The 20024-nt window shown below is 31.7% G+C and overlaps 1 protein-coding gene across 2 annotated transcripts in view; it reads right to left on the reverse strand.

Annotated features, from left to right (window-relative positions):
* Window positions 1-8913: 8913 nt before the first annotated feature.
* LOC143225610 (uncharacterized) overlaps window positions 8914-20024 on the reverse strand; it is a 66797-nt gene continuing 55686 nt past the window's right edge. For both annotated transcript variants that reach the window (XM_076455362.1, XM_076455363.1), the window contains 5 exons: window positions 17848-20006; window positions 16861-16999; window positions 15998-16153; window positions 12898-12989; window positions 8914-10760 (listed from right to left, as the gene is read on the reverse strand). In XM_076455362.1, coding sequence (XP_076311477.1) covers window positions 10649-10760; window positions 12898-12989; window positions 15998-16153; window positions 16861-16999; window positions 17848-20006 — 2658 coding nt within the window. In that variant the 3' untranslated portion in view covers window positions 8914-10648. The remainder of the gene's footprint in view (window positions 10761-12897; window positions 12990-15997; window positions 16154-16860; window positions 17000-17847; window positions 20007-20024) is intronic.

Here is a 20024-nt window from a genome sequence, read left to right on the forward strand (position 1 = left end):
AATGGTATTGCTAAGGGAAACAATTAAAATCCTATTGTACAGAACTGATGCACTTAGCGGAAGGTTTGAGAGGTTATAACAATAAATACTGAGATTCGATACCTGTGTTGGGCAAATCACAGAGAGCTCATTGTGTATCTTTGTGCTTAAAAACCAACAGTACATAATTGATAACTTTCAGCGAGTTGCTGTTTATGTTTTAACTGAATTGGCTAATAATAATTCATTTGATATTTCTCACGGTTTGCGATGAACACATCATGAAGTAGTTTTTGTTTAGCCATCCTTAAATACTTCATGGCCTCGATAATAAACGAAGTAAAAGACAAGATATTCAGTTTATTCATTTGACATTCCACGTGACCGTCGCCGCACAAATCGTGCAATAGTTTCTGTTCATCAGACATCTCTTGTTTTTTTGTGCTGTACAAATCAAAGACAAGATGTAACTGCGTACTGGCCTGGCGTATTTTGCAAAATGATGGAAAATATATTGACTTTATATAACATCGAAATAAGGTCACTGGATACTTTACAACATAATAGAAATATAAGCGGTCAAAATTTACGAAAGGAATGAATACACTTGGGTTTGAGATTAAGTTAAAATAACGAAGCACTTTCAATGGAGAAGTTGATTCACAAACTATTTAACAAAGCTTGCAACAAAATACAGCCCGGCATGGCCAGGTGGTTAAGGCACTACACTCTTAATCCGTGGGTCACGGGCTCGAATCCCCGTCGCACCAAACATGCTCGCCCTTTCAGCCGTCGGGGCGTTATAATATGATGGTCAATCCCACTATTCGTTGGTAAAAGAGTAGCCCAAGAGTGTGGCGGTGAGTGGTAATGACTAGCTGCCTTCCCTCTCGTTTTAAACTACTAAATTAGGGACGGCTAGCGCAGATAGCCCTCGTGTAGCTTTGCGCGGATTTCAAAACAAAGCAACAAAATATAACCAATAGCATTTACGACACAGAGTACTTTCAATGTAGACATGAGAAGTCGCACGTTCGAACAAAAGTAACTCGAATCAAAGCAAAAGTAATTTGGAGCTTTTTTAAAGGATATTTTTCAACCATACAATTATATATTAACTTAATCATTTTTTAATATATGACACCTTACTGCATCTCATATATACAGTTTTAGTAACAAATGACCCCAAAAATGATACATATTCTAATAAATACATTTATAAACTCTGGAATGAAATTTTATATGTTATATACATATATATATATATATTCACTTGAACTTACTTATATAGGAGGATTTTCAATTGTTCAGATATTTTTACAAGTGCACAATTTGTGACCAACTGTACACTAGGAAACCCTGAAATAACTTCAAACTTAAAAAGCAAAAATGAGCCTTCTAGGATTAAACCGAAATCAGTCTAAGTAAAAAATTAGAATTTCAACCTAAGTTAGTGCAATTAAATTGACTTAAATTTCCAACTTTACTTAAAGAAGAAACCCGTAATTTGTTGTACGTACACAAAGATGCAATTTGTAAGGGATTTACCGTTATATATTTATTTTAATATCTGCGTTTGTTTCAGTTTAATGCATGTGTTGGATGTGTGTTGCGCAACTAAATTTCTAGAAGATTCTCGAGAGTAAGAATCAAAAATATATGTTTTACAAAAACACTAGCGTATTTTCGGACATTGTTGAATTTTCGAGAATCTCGCCTAATGAGTGTATAAAAACAAGCCATTACAAAACGCTAAGAAACATTATTAGTAATAGAATATTGTTTGCTCACTACAATTGGTGTATATAAGGCTTGGTAGCTATAATTGTAATTAACGTTTACGAATAGGAAAACTATAGAATTTGACCAGGAAAGTTTATAGATTTCGAACATGATAAACCGTTTAACTTCAGCGAATTAACTTTTGACATTTGCATTTCTTCGAGGATATTAGATATTGTTGTCGGTAAAAAAACTTACCTGTGCTTCACGCTATCTAGCCGTCAAGAGAAGTGTACAGGTGTATCAACAAATATTTATTTCGCTCCACGTGCAAGTTGGTAATAGAATAATTTCCAGACCAGATATAAGAGCCATTATTGTTTTTAAGTTTCTAAAACTCTTGTAAATAAACCATCATTTGTAATAACCGTTATTATAAATTGTATCGTTATTTGTATACTTGAAATATACTTGTGTTAAAGAAGAAAATTATGTGTAACTATCTTGTTGGCAAATATCATAAATTTAATACCTATTGTCATTAAATAAACTTCTAAATAAAAATTTCCATTTATTTGAAACTATAATATGTAAAGTACGTAACATAATAAGTTGGAGACTTATTCGAGATACATTATAATATGTAACAAATTATATTCAAAGTAAGTATAGAGAATTGTGACATCAAAGAATAGTGCATCTGACCCTCGAGCTTTCACAAGTACTCTGGGGGTCGCGGGTTAGAATCCCCGTCCTACCAAAAATGCCCCCTTTCAGCCGTGGGGGCGTTATAATGTTACGTTCAATCCCATTCATTATTCGTTGGTGAAAGAGAAGCCCAATTGTTGGCGGTGAGTGGTGATGACTAGTTGCTTTCCCTCTAGTATCACACTACTCAATTTGGAATAGCTAGCGCAGATAGCCCTCGAGTAGCTTTGCGCGAAATTCAAAAAACAAACAAACAAACAATCTTTCCTTCTCATGCCTTTTCCTCTGATGTAGGAGGTCCGCAATACTTCGTTGCGTCACTTTTGATTTACGTGCTATACGAGAGCTGTTCAAAAAATACGCGGACTGACGTTATAAAACAAAATGTACTTTATTTAGAAGTTACAGGTCTGGGCCCCTTTAAAGTACTCTCCTCTCCAACGCACACACTTATCCCAACGGTGTTTCCACTTGTTGAAACAGTCCTGGTACGCTTCTTTTGTAATGTCCTCCAGCTCCTTCGTCGCATTTGCCTTAATCTCGGGAATCGTCTCAAATCTTCTTCCTTTCAAGGGTCTTTTGAGTTTGGGGAAGAAGAAAAAATCGCAAGGAGCAAGCTCAGGTGAGTAGAGGGGTTGGGGAAGAACAGTGATCGAGTGTTTGGCCAAAAACTCACGAGTTCTGAGGCACAAATTTCGCAACAACGCGGTGCATTTTCAATTTTTCGGTCAAAATCTCGTAACAAGATCCAACTGATATCCCACACTCTTCAGCAAGCTCCCTGACCGTCAGACGTCGATTTGCCCGCACCAGGGTGTTGATTTTGTCGACGTGTGGGTCGTCAGTTGACGTGGAAGGACGTCCAGGACGCTCATCATCTTCAATGGACTGTCGACCATCCTTAAAACGTTCATGCCACTTGAAACATGCCGTACGCTTCATAGCAACATCACCGTAAGCCGTGTTAAGCATAGCAAAAGTTTCAGTCGCAGATTTTCCAAGTTTAACACAAAATTTCACAGCAAGTCGTTGCTCCTTTAGTCATTCATTCTGAAATCCGCCAAACGAAAAAATCGCACTTAACTTAAAACCGCATAGCTCATACACAAATGAAGATATCTGCAATCGGGAAATGGCGTCGTAATCAGCTGATCTGTGCGAACCTAGCGACACCAAGCGGATTCCCCTGAAACCAACTGGAGCCGCGCAATTCAAACAGTCCGCGTATTTTTTGAACAGACCTCGTATATTGCTGATGTTATTCTCCATAAATCTCCAGTCCAACTTTTTTAATGGTTCAAAAAATTTACTGAATAGTATTGTATGTGGTTTTATTTAACTTTGTACCAAACTTAACCATTAGAATTGTTGTTTTGACTTTAAGGCAGTATTCGTATTTTCAGGTTTATCATATTTGATTTAATGTCTTTCATCTTGTTTTTTCTGATTTAATCCACGATAATTCTGTTATTCTACAAATCCCAATTTTAGGTGTTATTCACAAATTAAGAGTGCCACAATTTTAGTTAATTAAAACATTTTGGTGTCGTTTCCAGGAATAATAATGAGTAACTGGGGGTGCTCTATGCAGGAAAAGCATGGTGATGAAATATATCCAGATTTCTGAATCAGGACGTGCTGAGATCTCACGAAGGGATCACGACAGCACTACTAGAATGTTGGTATCCATCACTGGATAGGCGCACATGCAATATGTGGCACCAAATGGTCAGATAAAATATTTGCAGCCAGGATAGCAGTAACTATATCAATGCTGAAAAATCTTTGCATCAACTGCCTTTAAAACACTTACACAGAACTGAGTGGGTCTGGTTGAAGTAAGAATAAGTCACATTAAGTTCTCTTAAGAGTTTCGTTGTCAGTGATAATATACAGCAGCTAGGACAGATGTAGCATCCGCTTCTTGAATGGCTATAAGATAAACAACAGAAAAGATTTAAACATGATGAATGTAAAAACTGATTAAAAAACAGAAATATCCCTTTCTTCACGTGCCACTAAAACTTCAACTCTAGTTCAGATAATGACAAAATTACAATTGCAATGTAATAAGACTTTTCTTGAGAAGATTTTGGTTTGTTTTGAATTTCGTGCTAAGCTACACCATCGTTGTCTGCACTCACAGTCCCTAATTTTGCAGTGTAAGACTAGAGGGAAGGCAGCTAGTCATCACCACCCACTGACAACTCTTGGGCTACTCTTTTACCAATGAACAGTGGGTTGACTGTCCCATTATAATGTTCCCACAGCTGAAGAAGTGAGCATGTTTGGTGTCACAGGGATTTGAACCCATGACTCTTGAATTACGAGTCAAATGCCTTAACTACCTGGTCATTGCAGTGGTAAGACATAAGACTTGGATTAGAAGTAGTGTTAGTAACTATTTTAGAAAGTAGAACCACACAATATTTTTTTTGAGTTGATAATGTCAGAAAGAAAAAGAAGGTAAATTGCAAGACAATTAGGGTAAAGATTAAAAACTTGTCAGATGCACTGACCTCCCACGTGTGATCAATGGGGAGAATGTCTGGAATACTCCTCCAGAGGCACAGTATCAAAATCTTCAAAACATTTTTCAAGATACATGAGTTGGCTCAGCTATTACCAGCAATATGAAATGCCCACTGTTTTGCTAACATTTCTGATAAGTTAACAATTTAGAGATGCCCTGGAAAACATTTATTAGAATAATGATAAAGGGATTAAATAAGGTATGAAACAGGCAAACATTCCCTTACTGTAAACCTTTAACTGAGAAAAAATTAGCACCAAGTGACTGATCCAGTTTTGTAAATGTAAAAAGGAAGAAAAGCTATTTTTAAATCTAATATATTTAGTTGAAGTAAATTACAGTGGTTATTAAAACAAATAAAGTGATCAACATTTATTTTTCATTATGCAATTACAATCATCATATACTGTTTTATCTATATTTAGAAAAGAAGAACTGATGATGGCTTCTCACAACTACAAGCTTAGTTATATGAAACCCTATACATAATTACTGCAGCTATCAAAATGGCTAATAATTTAAGAACTCATTGTCACTAAAATATATACCTATGCTTACAGTAATATAATTTCTTGACATATATTTTAAAAAGAGGAAAAAAAGATAAACACAATTCTTAAATAAGTGTAAGATAGTGTGTAATTCACAAGGAGAAAAGAAACATTAAAAAACATATTATAAAAATCAAACTGTAAGTCGAAGAGTGAGGTTAAATACTAATGTCTAATGATAAACTTAAGTTTTTATAGTAATTAATGTTTTTACACTTCAAGAAAATATATCAACACTAAACTATTGAGTCTGATTTTGCATTGTACCTTTTAAACATAACTTTAAAAAGCTAATTTGTCCTTAAACGACAAACTTTCAAAACTCACTTTTTCTCAATCCAATGTACAAAGAATGGCAAATAATACATTAATAGAATATCAAAGTTTAAAATCCAAAATAAAAATATAACAATTAATGATGGGAATTCAGAATGTAGAATATTTGTGCTTTAAGCAGAATTAATTACAGCACACATGTGCTGTTATGTTACAGAAAGTTAAAACAATGGTAAACTTATGGATAATATCCCAGAACCTTTATGAAAATGTTAATTTTACCAACAGTTGTAAAAGAACTCTGAAAAATATTGACTCTTAAAATTTTTAGTAGAGATTTTGCTATCAGCCTATGAAAAAAAAGGAAGATAAAAGAAAAATTTGGTCACTATTCACAGTAGCTAGATTTTTCTCATTGTTTTCCAGTCTATGCCATCAATTCTTTACTGGTGCAATAAGTTATTTTGAGAAATACTAAATGTGGCAAACAACCCTTTCTTCCATCATGCTTTATGGTCATTGGTTATTGCTAATCATAAACACTGTGAATACAAACACGTGAAGGAACTTGAAGTACACAGGTACTTTTGGAATTATAACCTACATCAGAGAAATCATATATGAATGATCCAAATCGGTATAGATACAGCTCTTAATCCCTGACTCAACTCCATATATTGATTAATAAGACAGTTAATGGTCAAGCTCTAGAGCCTAGAACACTGACCAGAAAATAACTTCATGGACATATTACGATGCTTTTTGTAACAGCGTTTCTTTTGTAATACTGACTAATATTTCATCAGCCAAATTGTATAGGTTCATTCTCCTTGTGTTTATTTAACCATTATTTCTTTCAGAATTTGCTCATTTTCATGCCTCATTCCCGAACCAAAAAAAAACAACTCTAAATGTTGTGTCCATTATAAAGTATCTTTCTATGATTAATTTTTATAAAAACAAGCAACTCTTATATTTGTGTTTTCTATTCATTCTCTGTAAGGACTAAGCTTCAAGTACCTTACAACTCATTTCTGGTTTCTGACACTAGCCTGGATACAGCTTGATTTCTATACATTCAGTCATTTTATTCACATTTTAAGAATACAAACTCCAAAATTCTGTTAATAAATAAGATTTTAAACATAAAACAAGCATTTTCATCTTCACCATCTTTAAATTTGGTTTGAAATAGGATTTATATGAAGGATAAAATGGTAAATGGCATTTATTGAATTTTACGAAAACCAATCGCACATTGAAACAATAGTTGCTAGTACTTTAATCAATATTAACAATTCCTCTTTCTTCAGTAAAAACAGAACATTAGCAGTTATCAAGTCAACCAGAAGGAACCTGCTAAGTACATAATTATTTTGTCCTTTTGTGAGATAGCACACTATTTAATTTTTTGGATTATGTTTAACATTCATTTATTATTTCCTTTTATCATTTACTTTACCAATGAATTTTTAATTGCATTAAAACACTAGCTTATCTTTTAGTTAATCATTTGTAATTTCAGTAAATATGTATGTATGATGAAACTGACACAAGCTTCCCTAGTGATGACATACACATACTATTAATGTAACAGAATATTATGTAAATTTATGATCACATGAGGTGTACTATTGTGACCTACTCAGTAAATAAATACCAGGACAAAATGTTCATTAAGATAGAGAGTTACAAGTTAGCTAGTGAATGATAGAGTTAGTGAATTATTGCTGTTGGTAACTCGATATTGTAATTAATAATTAAAGGTATTTTTATGTTGTTGTAATTTTTAAATTTTTCTTTTCCTGGTTCTGTTATTTGAAATAATATTGATATTTGTGATACATCATTCATTAATGTTAGTGTCAAGTCCTCATTAGACATGTGTTTTGATAAGTGTTGAATTTATTTCTAAGTGTTATTGTAGTTGAATAAATTGCTTTTTGTTATTGAACCCTAATCATGGTTGCATGTTTATTTCAAACTAGTACCTTTTGCCTCCCTTATTTTGCTGAATATTTGCAAGTCACAAAATTATTTCTCTTATTCTTGTCATTAAAATATTTATGACATCATATGCCACAAGTGGTACGTTTGCATGTTGCTTGCTGGATGTCACGAGCTACCCATGGTACATAGTACCTATAAGATATAACTACACTTCTCATCTCAAAAGTCCTATAAAGCATTTGTTTTGCATGGGTAGCTATAATAAATCCACATTTTCCATTGCGTACTACTGATAGAAGGAATGCCATGTTGAAAGGTCAACTGAAATAAAACAAATTTATATGACCAAATCACTTTTTATTTTAAATTGACATCTAGAGAATGGAATTAAATTTATCACTGTAACTGATGCAAGAAAACATATTATTTTGAGACTTCTTTCATAAATAAAACATTGTCATTGAAATTATTTAAATCATAGTGTACACTACTGGTGGCACATAATGATCATAGCTTAAAGGGTAAAAAGACTTTGGGTACTGCTGATCATAACATGGTGAAGTTTTATTCAATTACACATTCAGCTAAATGATATATATATATATATATTTTTTTTTTCTTATTGCACATTCTATGTTATTAGAAAACAAAAAAATTCAACATTGTAGTTATGATATTAGAATTAACAAGACAAGACGGTTTATATTTGGTTTTAAAATTACACAGACTATTTATTTTAATCTATTTAATAGTAAACAAATCTCAATGTGTGTATGTATTTATTGTAGCATATGATGAGTGACTGTAAATGTTTCATTTAAATGTTATAATTGAGTATTGTGATCACGACACCAAGTTATTCCACCACTTTTTGCTTTACATAAACTTATTTGTATCACAGAAGCACTGTGTTCACAAAAAACAACACTAGTCTCTCGCAGGTTGGCATTAACCACCCCTGCTTTTTTCCTGAGTGCTAATTTTGCACTTGTCTCAACCACATATTAGTAACCGAAACTATGTTCTGTTCCAAATGCCAGTTTACCTTTGTAAATACATTACTGTAACTAAATTATGAATGTAATTTTTAAATATTATAAGCATAATTCATAGCCTTCATGTGACATTTAATCAAACTTCAAGCTGAATTATAAATAAAATGAATAAATAAAACATCAGAAGCAAAACTTATTTAGAAGTTATTTATTTTATACATATAGAGTTACATTTTATTGTACAAAAATTTATCCACATTCGCTGTTGGTGCACAATGGCAAAGAAACAAAAACAGAGTACATTCAAGAACAGGTAATGGGTTTTAAATATGTGGGAGGGAAAGGTCAATAATCTTATAAAATATTTATTGAACAAATGTAAAAAAATAAAATAAAACAAAACAACAACAACATCTGAATAGTTCTGCACCCTTACAACTATACTTAAAAATACAAACAGTTCAGAGATCCAGTCCCATGCTAAGCTACTCAGAATTGGAAAAGTATTTTATGTATCAATGGTTAGGGTTAAGGAAAAGTCACATTTAAGGTAAAGAGACAATACATGATTAATAAAAGCCTATCAAGACTTAACCTCAACATAAATAATGTTTTTTGGGAATTCAAACAGAAAGGCAAAATTTATTCTACTTTTTCCCCCATGTACTACAAACTTAAGAAAGGAAAATATTATCTAATTTAATGATGGGTGCTTTGATATAATATAAACATACTTACTATGAACACTGAAAATTTACTTATGAAAACAAAATTTGCTTTTGATTATTTCCAAATAAAAGATAAACTATTTTTATACCTGGAATGCTTGAAAGTTCAATTCTCAATGACAGTACAATAAAGCCAAATTGAACATATCAGTACTAAAACAAAAACAACCAAAAAAATTCAAAAACAATTTATAAAAATATCAAGCAATTAGAAAAAGATGACAACACGTATTCTAAGTACATATGACTTTTTTGTACTTTTATGAGTGAAAACAAAATATCAGATAAAACACGTTTTCTAGTGAATTTCAAATTCTAAAAATACTCATTGTTACATTAAAAAGAAAAATTTAATTTAATTTCCAAATGTTGTAAATGTACAAGAAGCACTTCCTTCTTGTTTGGTCCATGTTTTGTAAAAAAATACACGATCAATGGAAACACAGTTATTATCATTGGCCATCTTACATTATCTTGTAAACAACGAGGTAAAGCATGTATATATATATACATATATAAACAACATTTCTTGTAGTCAAATCTAACAGGGCAAGAAAACTTAATATTACTACTGCATTTACAGGTACCCAATTACATTAAATTCAACTCTTAAATAAAATTTCTTTAGTTATTACAAAAAACATCACCTCAAAACATCTGTAAGATTGAGGTTTTTTCCAATACTTGGCTGGAAAGTTCACCAAGTTGGCTTGCATGACATCACAGATTTTCTTTCATATATACTGCATAAACCTTACTTGTGAAATCAGTAAAATACAAATTTACATACAATCTTGATCCACTTATATAACGGACAAGTTCAACTGGTAAAGTGTATAAAATTACCATAAAGATCATCGTGTGGAACAAAGTTCAACCAATAGTATATATTTAGGAAGAAGTTCAACTGGTCAGATATACATAATAACCCATTGATCAAAATGTGGGAAAGGTAAGCTATACACAGTGACTCACTATTAAACTGATTATATATACATAGTGATCCACTAATTGCACTGTGTGAAAATCCAACTGATAATGGATGCACTGATTGTACTGTTGAAGAAGCCAGCCAGTAACATTTACACAATGATGCATTGGATCACATAGTGCAAGTAGTTCAAAAAAGATATTTTTCACACTAGAGTATGCTCAATAGATTATGTGCATTCATAGTAAACCACGAGATATGTATACAGATGATGTTTAACTGTCTTGAATTCTAGCTGCTTCTGCTAAACAGTGGGCAATAATTTGAGACGCTTCCATTGAAGACATGGCTAGAAGGGTAAGATCTGGTTCATATCTTTTTAAGTATCTAAAAACAAAAGAAAGAAATGTCTATTAGTATAATGGCTGATCTTACTGATCACTAGTTGTTTTTGTTTCTGTGTCTTAATAAATATGGTGTGTTTGTACGTGTTCTGTGGCTATGTTTTCTTTTGCACAAACCATATTTCTTAACATTTTACACTTAAAATCAAAAGGATTCTTCACCATCCTCAAGGGAAGTGATCCATGAAAGTTGATTAATCTGTTCAGTGCCGTAGACGAGATAACTCGTCCAAACCGATCAATAACACAGTGCCATGGACGAGTTATTGTTTCATGTTTTGTATATATTTCTTCATTTTGTGTACTACTATAAGTTTGGCTTAGAGAAAAAATAGTATTTGTCGCTTATTTCCTTTGTTTTAAAAATTACTCATTTTTGCTGAAAAAATCCTAGCATAGGAGCTGCTGTAGCAGCTGAAATACTTGGCAGTCAACAGGTTAAAAAGACTCTATTTAGGATTTTAATTAGAATGCACAAAGTAGATGTTTATAGGCAGACAGATGGAACAATGTCACTTCTATATCATCTCAAACATTTTCAGTCATGGGGAGATGTAATAAAAACAAAGTACTGGGCATTAATTTCATATATAAACAGCTGACATTACATAAAAATAATAAATTTAATTTCACATGCAGGTAGTGAAAAAAATTGTAAAGTTCAATATATGCTTACATACAATAGAAATTAATTTTTGCATTTCAAAACACAAATATTTTACATAGAATGGTGGTAATCATAACACTTCACATATTATTCTCCATTAGATAACACTAAATAAGATTGCTGATAAAAGTTAGGTGAGAATCATCAGGCAAGGGTTGTTATTATCTGAATTTTATGTAAGTGGAATTAGATAAATTATTCCAAAAATAATTATTATCACATAAACTGAGTTCATAGCAATTAGGTGCTCACTGCACACACTGATAGAAAGTTATGATTATTACAGTTTAATGAATCTATAGTTAACAGATGCTGATTTTAAAATATAATAAAGATATTATGATAATTGATACAATTAATGGTGAGTGGATGCTGATTCTAAATTCTCATTAAACAAAAGTTCTGACTGTAATTGCTTATTGAGTTAATAATAAAAAGGTGCTTATTATAAAATTTAATACAAATAAAACCTATGGTTATTACTATTCAAGTCTATAGTATGCAGGTGTTTTATTTTAGAAATCTTTTAAAAAGCTACTTGAGAGCTATCTGCACTAGATGTCTCTAATTTAGAGGTGATAGACTCGAAGAAAGGCAGACATGTTGTTAACACTACCCAACACTAACTGCTGGTGAAAATGAGATTGGCTGTCACATATTATATTACCCACATAGTTGAGAAGGCAAACATATTCGGTGACAGGATTTGAGCTCATGACTCACAAATTGTGAGTTGAACACCCCAACCACTATGCCATGCTATCGCTGAGCAGGGGTTAATTCTAAATTCTGACAGAAACTTTGTGACTACTAATTGTTCACAGAGTACGCAATGGAAAAAATGCTTATTCTTAAACTTAGTGAAACACCTATGGTTATTACTGTGCACTGAGTGTATGATGAAAAGGCACACATTCTTAAATTTAATAAAACATCTATGATTATCAATGTTCAATAGCTGATAATGAGATGCTCATTCAATTGCTTTGTTCAAGCATTTGGAGAAAACATGGATATAGTTTAGAACAAATACAAAAAAAGTAAGAGGATTCAAGAATATTACTTATATATGTTTAAAGCAATCAGACAGTAAAGTTGCAATGAGATTTTTATACAAGTAACATTAATGTGTCATGAATAAAACCTTTAGATACACATCTTGCATACATTACAAGTATGTCAACAGTGAATCTGTATGCACATCAATAATATTAACTAATATAATGTTTTTAGGTAAATTGCACTTTAGAAAAATACATCTGGGGTAAAGTAGTATTATTTTACACATAATATACAATTTACAACATATAAAATCATAAATACTACATGAAGTAAATACTTAAATGTTAAGGAAGAGATATGTCTTACTTACAGTCCACATGAAACTATTCAAAAATTTACTTAAGTAATTTTCATCTTTAAAAATTACTTTTAAATGTTTCTAGAACTTTACCTGCGTGCTAATTCTGAGTTTATAGTAAGATTCCTAAGGATGAGAGCTGCAGTAATTCTAATACTTTTCTCCAGAGGGCTTTCTTTTTTTTCCTATACAAAAAAATAAATACATAAAATAAATCTTGGTACCATAAAGAACTGATACAGTTTTAGGGCTGCTTGCATACAGTTTGTATAACAATATTACAACATTTGAAGTAAAAGAATGCAATAAACTACTTAAATCATCGTTTATATTTTACGTGTTTAAAATATAGTGTAGGTGGCATTTCTATAATTATGAAATGCCATTCCCTCCACAAAAAAACAGAAACAAAAACATTACACTCTATACAAAAAAAAGGTAATACAGAGATTACATACCCTCACCCCACTGCTCCTTTTTGAAGTTGCATACATTTATACTGGATAAAAATGTTGATCCAAATGTTTTTTACATTTATATCCCGTTTTAAGGCAGTGAAGGCTCACCTCTGATATCATTCATTTACAGCTTAAAGAGCAGTAACATTTTAGGGAATATTCCTACTGTCTTTCACATGGTATACCAAAATGTCCAAGAATGGTTCTATTGGATCCTAGTCAGATTTGTGGTTTGCCCAATGCAGATTTCTTGCTGTTTGTTTTGAGCAATTTTTGGACATGATGTGCTATTACACAGGAAGTGAAACATTGTTGAAAACATTTCTATACCACCAAGAATTAATGTGTCCTTTATCTATTGGTAGCTTTCTTGATTTTATTTGTTTCAAGCAACTGATAAACATGACATGTGATAGGCATAGCGTACTATACAGGAAGTAAAACATTGTCAATAACACCACTCTACTGCCAGGAACTCATAGCTCCTTTATCCACTGGTAGATTTCTTGGTGTAGTTTTGTTTCATGCAACTGTTACCATGGTGTGTTATTATATAGGAAACAAAGCTGTGTTCACAATATGACAAACACTAAAACATTCATCGCTCACTTAGCTATTTCCATAGGAAGAAATCAAGATAAGCTAGAAGAGGCTTATATCATGATATTACCTTGCCACTCTTTATGATTAGGATGGCACAGTCACATTCAAACATTTCTCCAGCCAAATGCCAGATTTTGATATTTGCAATAGAACTAATAATGAAAAATTCATTGTTCCACCTTACTCTAACACTAAGGTACTATTATAACCAATGACATGCATTCCTAACTGTGACCAGTGGGTTGTGGACCACAACCCTTCTGGAAAATCCAACATGATCAGTGACCAATACAAATGTGAACATGCTGATTTGTAGTAATGGATTTTCATTACCGTCCTAGGTGAAAAATTTAATGCTGAAGACCAGGATTTCTTTCATGACACATTTGAAAGTTTGCATATAATAGATTATGATGGTCTTTATTTTCTTAAAGACATCACACACAGTACATTTGGTTTCTATAAGTGAGCAGAAATTTTTTGGACACACACGCCAACAATGCATCAAATAATTACTTTTCTTCTTCAAAGACCTATGAGGTTCTTTTTTAGGGCATGTTGACTAACTGATCATTTTACATTTACAGCATAAGACAACAGGAGTAATAATAGTGATAGACTGTATATATAGTTAAACAGTGAGGATGGGATTATTTGATTTTGATATTTGTCCAAAGCTACACTGGCTATATGCATTAGCCATTCCACTTTTGAACTGTCACTCTTATAATGCACCCATGACCTCAAAATGCAGTATGGGATTGCATGGAAATGGGACAATACAAAGCACTACCACTAGGTCACACCCAGCCAATAAGCATGAAAGAAAAAAATAGATAAAAAGAGGGAGTGAGATGAATGAGGTCTCATAAAACCTAATAGCTATGACATAAGTGTTATTAACTATTTATTGCTTTTCACTTTTTACATTTTTTCCTGTATGTGTTTTAGAAACAAAAGACAACAGTTTTTAGATATTTTTAACTTTTCTCATATAATGAATTTTATTGTCCTCATGTATGAAAAAGCAGTTTTGGATAATTTTCATCTTAGTCAAATTTTATGTTTAAAATTTCTTGTGTGTTTTATCGTTTGACATCTTAACAGATGTTTATTTCACAGATAACTTGATAATGTATTTTATTTTCAAATCTATTTAAACATTTTTGTAATGAAAAACTTGAATAAATTTGTTGAAATTTAGAAATTTCTTCTATTACTAGTAAAATAATTAAAAGTGTTTTTAAAATATTACAATACATTTAGCATATTATTAAATTGCCTATACAGGTGGTGGATTATCCTAAATTCATAACAGAATCTAAGTACAAAGCAATTTGTCTCTTGTTTTCATATTAAAGCTGTTTAATATAGAAGAAGCCTTCTTTATACAAAATGGTACTTTTATTTTCTTCAGTTGTCTATACGTAAAATTTAAAAAGAATACGTTTCATAATACATATTACAGAAAAATGATTTAGACAGTTTTTAATCAGAGAATACCTGCACTGTTCTCATAACATATCTACTACAAGGGATATTATATAAAACACTAGACTATTTTCACCAAAATTTTGTTAAATTTGTTGACTTAAAGATTTTTCTTTTTTGACTTTTAGAATAACTGCAGGGTGTAATTATTACTGAAGTATACACTAACGAAATGTTTGAAAAAATTAGCATGCTCCCTCATAACTGGCATTTTGAATATTTTGTTAAACTGTAATTACAGTTTTTAGTAAATTGCAGTTTCAAGGCCTGTAACAAGAACATATTTAAGCTAAATATTTTTAATGGTTGTCAACTGGCAACTTATTTACCAGTTCCCAGGTCTGTAACACAGACATATTTAAGTTGAATATCTGAGTTATGACAAATCACTTTTTTCCCATTTAGAAGCACATGGTAAAATGTAACAAATGAATATAATCAATTGTTAAAGTGACTTATTCCAAAATATTTCAACAGATTATATATTCTATGTCACATTGGCTCTCCTTTCTAAAATCCATATCATAAAGATATTTTCTTCTATAATAATTTCCTCAATTTTATATTCTTTAGCATTACTCTCCAAATAAAACAGTATTTGTTTCTTAAACTCAAAATATACTTTTGTAATTGGCACTAACCATAAACTCCCTTGGATTAATAAACTCTACAGCATGTCTTCGTATGGCTAATCGTGCAGCATCTGGTGCATACCCTGGATGAGGAGGTGGTAAAAAAGGATGGGCATTGGTTGACTTCCCATGATTTTGAAGTACTTGCTCCATACAATGATAGTCCTTTATGACAGGAAAATGTTTGTGTAATATATTAAATTTTAATTACTATTTTTTAAAGACAAACTGAGTGAGACAATTATTATGTGATATGTTACACACATAAATATATTTTGTAATTTTTATTTAAAATATTTATTGTATAACAATTCTATAAACTATAGCAAAAATAATATGAATAAATAAATAGCTTTATATTTTAAATTTTATTAAAAAAAAGCAAACTTAAAAAAAAAACATATTTATATGCATTTCCACTTATATTATTTGGTTTCTTTGATCTGTTTTTACAGCCAGATAGGTATTCTGGTATTTAGGGCAACAGTTATTAAGGCTTTCTGCTACTACTATCCACAATTTTGAGTTACTGTTGAGATGGTAGACATTTACTCAGCATTACTCTATTGCCTACACTAAGAGATTGACTTTTGTTATAGGTGTAGTAATTTACACATCAAATACATTTCCACAAACTTTATAAAAACACTCCTTTCACCTCTTGGACCATTAAAGAGTTATCTTAAGGGTTAACTGGTCTAAACATACAGATATATATGATATTTCAAAATTTTAATGCTGGAAAGGTTGGAGTTGCCAATTTCAGGTTAGTTTGAAAATGATTACAGATTTTTATTTCTTTCTAAAAACTTACTGATAATCTGACTTATTCTTTATGGGTTAAAATGTCAGTAAATTTATAACAGCACTACCTGAAAATGAGTAAGTAATGAGAGCTGTTTCCTTTTCAGTGTGTCACAGCCATTCCACTGACAAATAAAGTCTCCATTTACTGTGGGTGTATGGATTTTATAGGAGTGAACTAATACAGCTGAAGGTGTTTGGAATGTCCTGAGAAGATCAATATTTGATACATTTATAAAAACATTTTGGAATTAAAGATACAGGATTGAAACAGAAAATAAAAGAAGAGAAAATGATACATGGCCTTACAAATTAAAGCAATACTCATCACTTGGAGATTGTAATTTTTTTCTAAAGAAACTGTTATATGATGTGTCCTGAAAGTATTATTGGATGCTGTATTTTTATGAAGCTGTTTATAACATGTTTTTTAAAGGAACTACCAGATTATAATAAAGTCACAGGATAATGTTTTCTAAATACTGGTAATGAAAATAAATAACCACTGAAGAGTTACAAATCATCTGAAAATTCAGTACATGAAGATTGAATGTTCAATATTTTGAAAGTTAAGGCTGTCTCTCAATAGCAATAGAAGTTAGTTAAAAAAAGTTATTTATCAAATATTTTTAGAATGAATGATACACATTTTTTTTGTAAATTATGTATATTGAAAAATGGAAAAACCAATTATAATGCAAAAGTTTGGAGTAACATGGTAATAATTTGTAAAAAAAATTCTAATTCAAATTTGCTGGTAATAAAAAAATCTGGTGAAGATTTAGATTCTTAGATTAAAGATTAACTTTTCAAAATGGTAACTGATAAAGTTACATCTGTTAGAAAAATATTAATCTTCCTCTTATATCAAAATTAACATCCAAAAATGTTTTAGTACGACACTCTTTATCCATATCAAAATCAGAAATTTATAATCATACATATTTGTGTGAAGAGTATTAATTTACACATTATATAGAAGCAAAATGCTTAAAGAAACCACATCATATACACAATAAGTTCCAAGACGAAATTTTCAAGAGTTCTTAACTCACTTTCCACACCCCTTCCAACCACATGTATACTTCATTTCCAGAAATGAACTTGATTTTTGAGGTGGTTTTGTTCTTGATATTGTGTTAGAACTCTTACTGGACTGGACTTCTTCATTTTTCTTTCCTGTAGTGGAGTGTTTAATTGGAGGGCTGTCAGATAACTGATGTTGTTGCTGGACATTTACATTAGAAAATGAAGAGTGTAATTTTTTGGGAACTAATCCTACACACTGGTTTAAATTAATAACTTCTGGCATATCTGTCCTAGAAATAATTGCAGAACTAGAAGATTTCACTTTTTCGTTATTCTGTCCTATCACTGTTTGTGATTCATGCCGTAGCCTCTTAACCTCTGGCTGGTTTGTTGGTGATGGGCTGATACTAGTGGATGGTCGTTTGACATGTTTATTTTCAGAAAAATTAGTTTCAGCAGTTGGAAATTTAGAAGAGTGTTGAAAACACATTAACTTTATCTCACTATTTGGTTTCTTCCGTACTTCATTAGAAACTTTTATAAATCCTCTTTTAGAGTTTTCATTTGCTTTTTTAGTGTCAGGTTTCTTTCCATCACTTAGAAGTAACTTCTGAGAAGTTTCTTTTGAATTTACAAAAGAGGTGATGATAACAGATTGTAATGAATGTTTTTCTGACTCTTCAGTTTGGTTATTTTTAGATTTAAAAATTAACTTTTGGGCACTTTCACTTGGCTTGACATAAGAACTACTAGTAGCTTGCACCAACAACTTTTGTGGAATTTCAACTGGATTGACGGAAGGAGTAGCATTTGTCTGCACAAATATTTTCTGTGGATTTTCATTCAAATTGACTGATGAATTAACAGTGGATTGTATCAAAAACTTTTGAGAAATTTCCTCAAGATTTAGTGAAGAATTAACAGTAGCTTGAACCAAAAATTTCTGGAAATTTTCACTAGAATCAGTCTGAAGATTAGTAACAGGTTTTAAAACTACTTTTTGAGCTGTTTCCTCCGATTTATTTAAGGAATCAACAATTGATTGTAACAAACCTTTTGGGGGAACTTCATCTACTTTACTAGAATAGGCAACTGGTTTTAACAATAAATGTTGGTAATTTTCATTTGCTTTGGTTGAAACTGTACCTGTAGCACGCAGCAATAACTGTTTAGAGTGTGCAGAGTGGCTCGGATTAACAACATTCACAATAAAAGCTGCTTTGGGACAGTTACTGATAGGAAGGTTACGTGAAGTTACAACATTACTGGTGCTGCTTACTGTTGTTGAAAGCACTAATGTGTTGTTTATTGGTAACTTATTTGAACTACATTCTATGTTAGTCCTGGTGATAGCTTTGGATGCACAGTCTAAGGTATGAGCAATGTCAGATATGGAAGAAAGATCTGGGCTTTGACTGGGATGTTCCAAGCTGTTCTTTGAGCCATTTGTTATTTTAAGCCTTTCTTTCAGAAAACCTTTTTGCAAAGATAAACTCCCTGAAACTTCTGTACTGGAAGTCACTGAATCACCACTATCACTAATCTCTCTAAGACTAATTTCCTTAGAGACTGCACTTCCATTTTGAACTTCAACACTATTCATAAACACAGTTTCTGACATTGCACAGTTTTTTTCAATGCCGTCCTTGCCATTTAGTAAATGAGAGCTATTTACCAGTGGTGCCATTGGTAACTTTCCCTTATCTAATAGTCCATTTAAAAGTGGAGAATTCTTATATGCTTTTCCTTTAACTGTCTGTTGGCTACATCTTCCTTCCTCAGTTTCAGATTCCTGAATTCGACTAAGAACTGATTTAAGAAACTGTGTTGATGAAGTGACTTTGGTTGTTGATGTATGATTGGAGAGATGTGAAAGTGATAAAGGGGGGGCAGGATTTACTAACATATTTTCATTTTGATTCTTAATAGTTAAAGTTCTAAACTTAAGTGTATTTTCTACAGGGTTTTCTTTAGAAGAAAGAGGGGGACTAATGGTTGCACTTAAGTGATTGGGTAGTGGTAACCTGTTCTGGACTTTAGATGCATCATCTACTTTCACTTCCTTTGAGGACTGTGCTAAAATTTTGTATTTTGTTGGCATATTATGATCAAAGGATGGACCATTTTTGTGTACTTGATTCTCTGTATTCATGAGATCTTTGTCCTTCTCCTCTTGGAAGAAAACCTATTGAAAATACATTTC

This window comes from Tachypleus tridentatus, chromosome 9, assembly GCF_004210375.1.
Source record: "Tachypleus tridentatus isolate NWPU-2018 chromosome 9, ASM421037v1, whole genome shotgun sequence".
In the NCBI taxonomy this organism is placed as follows: domain Eukaryota; kingdom Metazoa; phylum Arthropoda; class Merostomata; order Xiphosura; family Limulidae; genus Tachypleus; species Tachypleus tridentatus.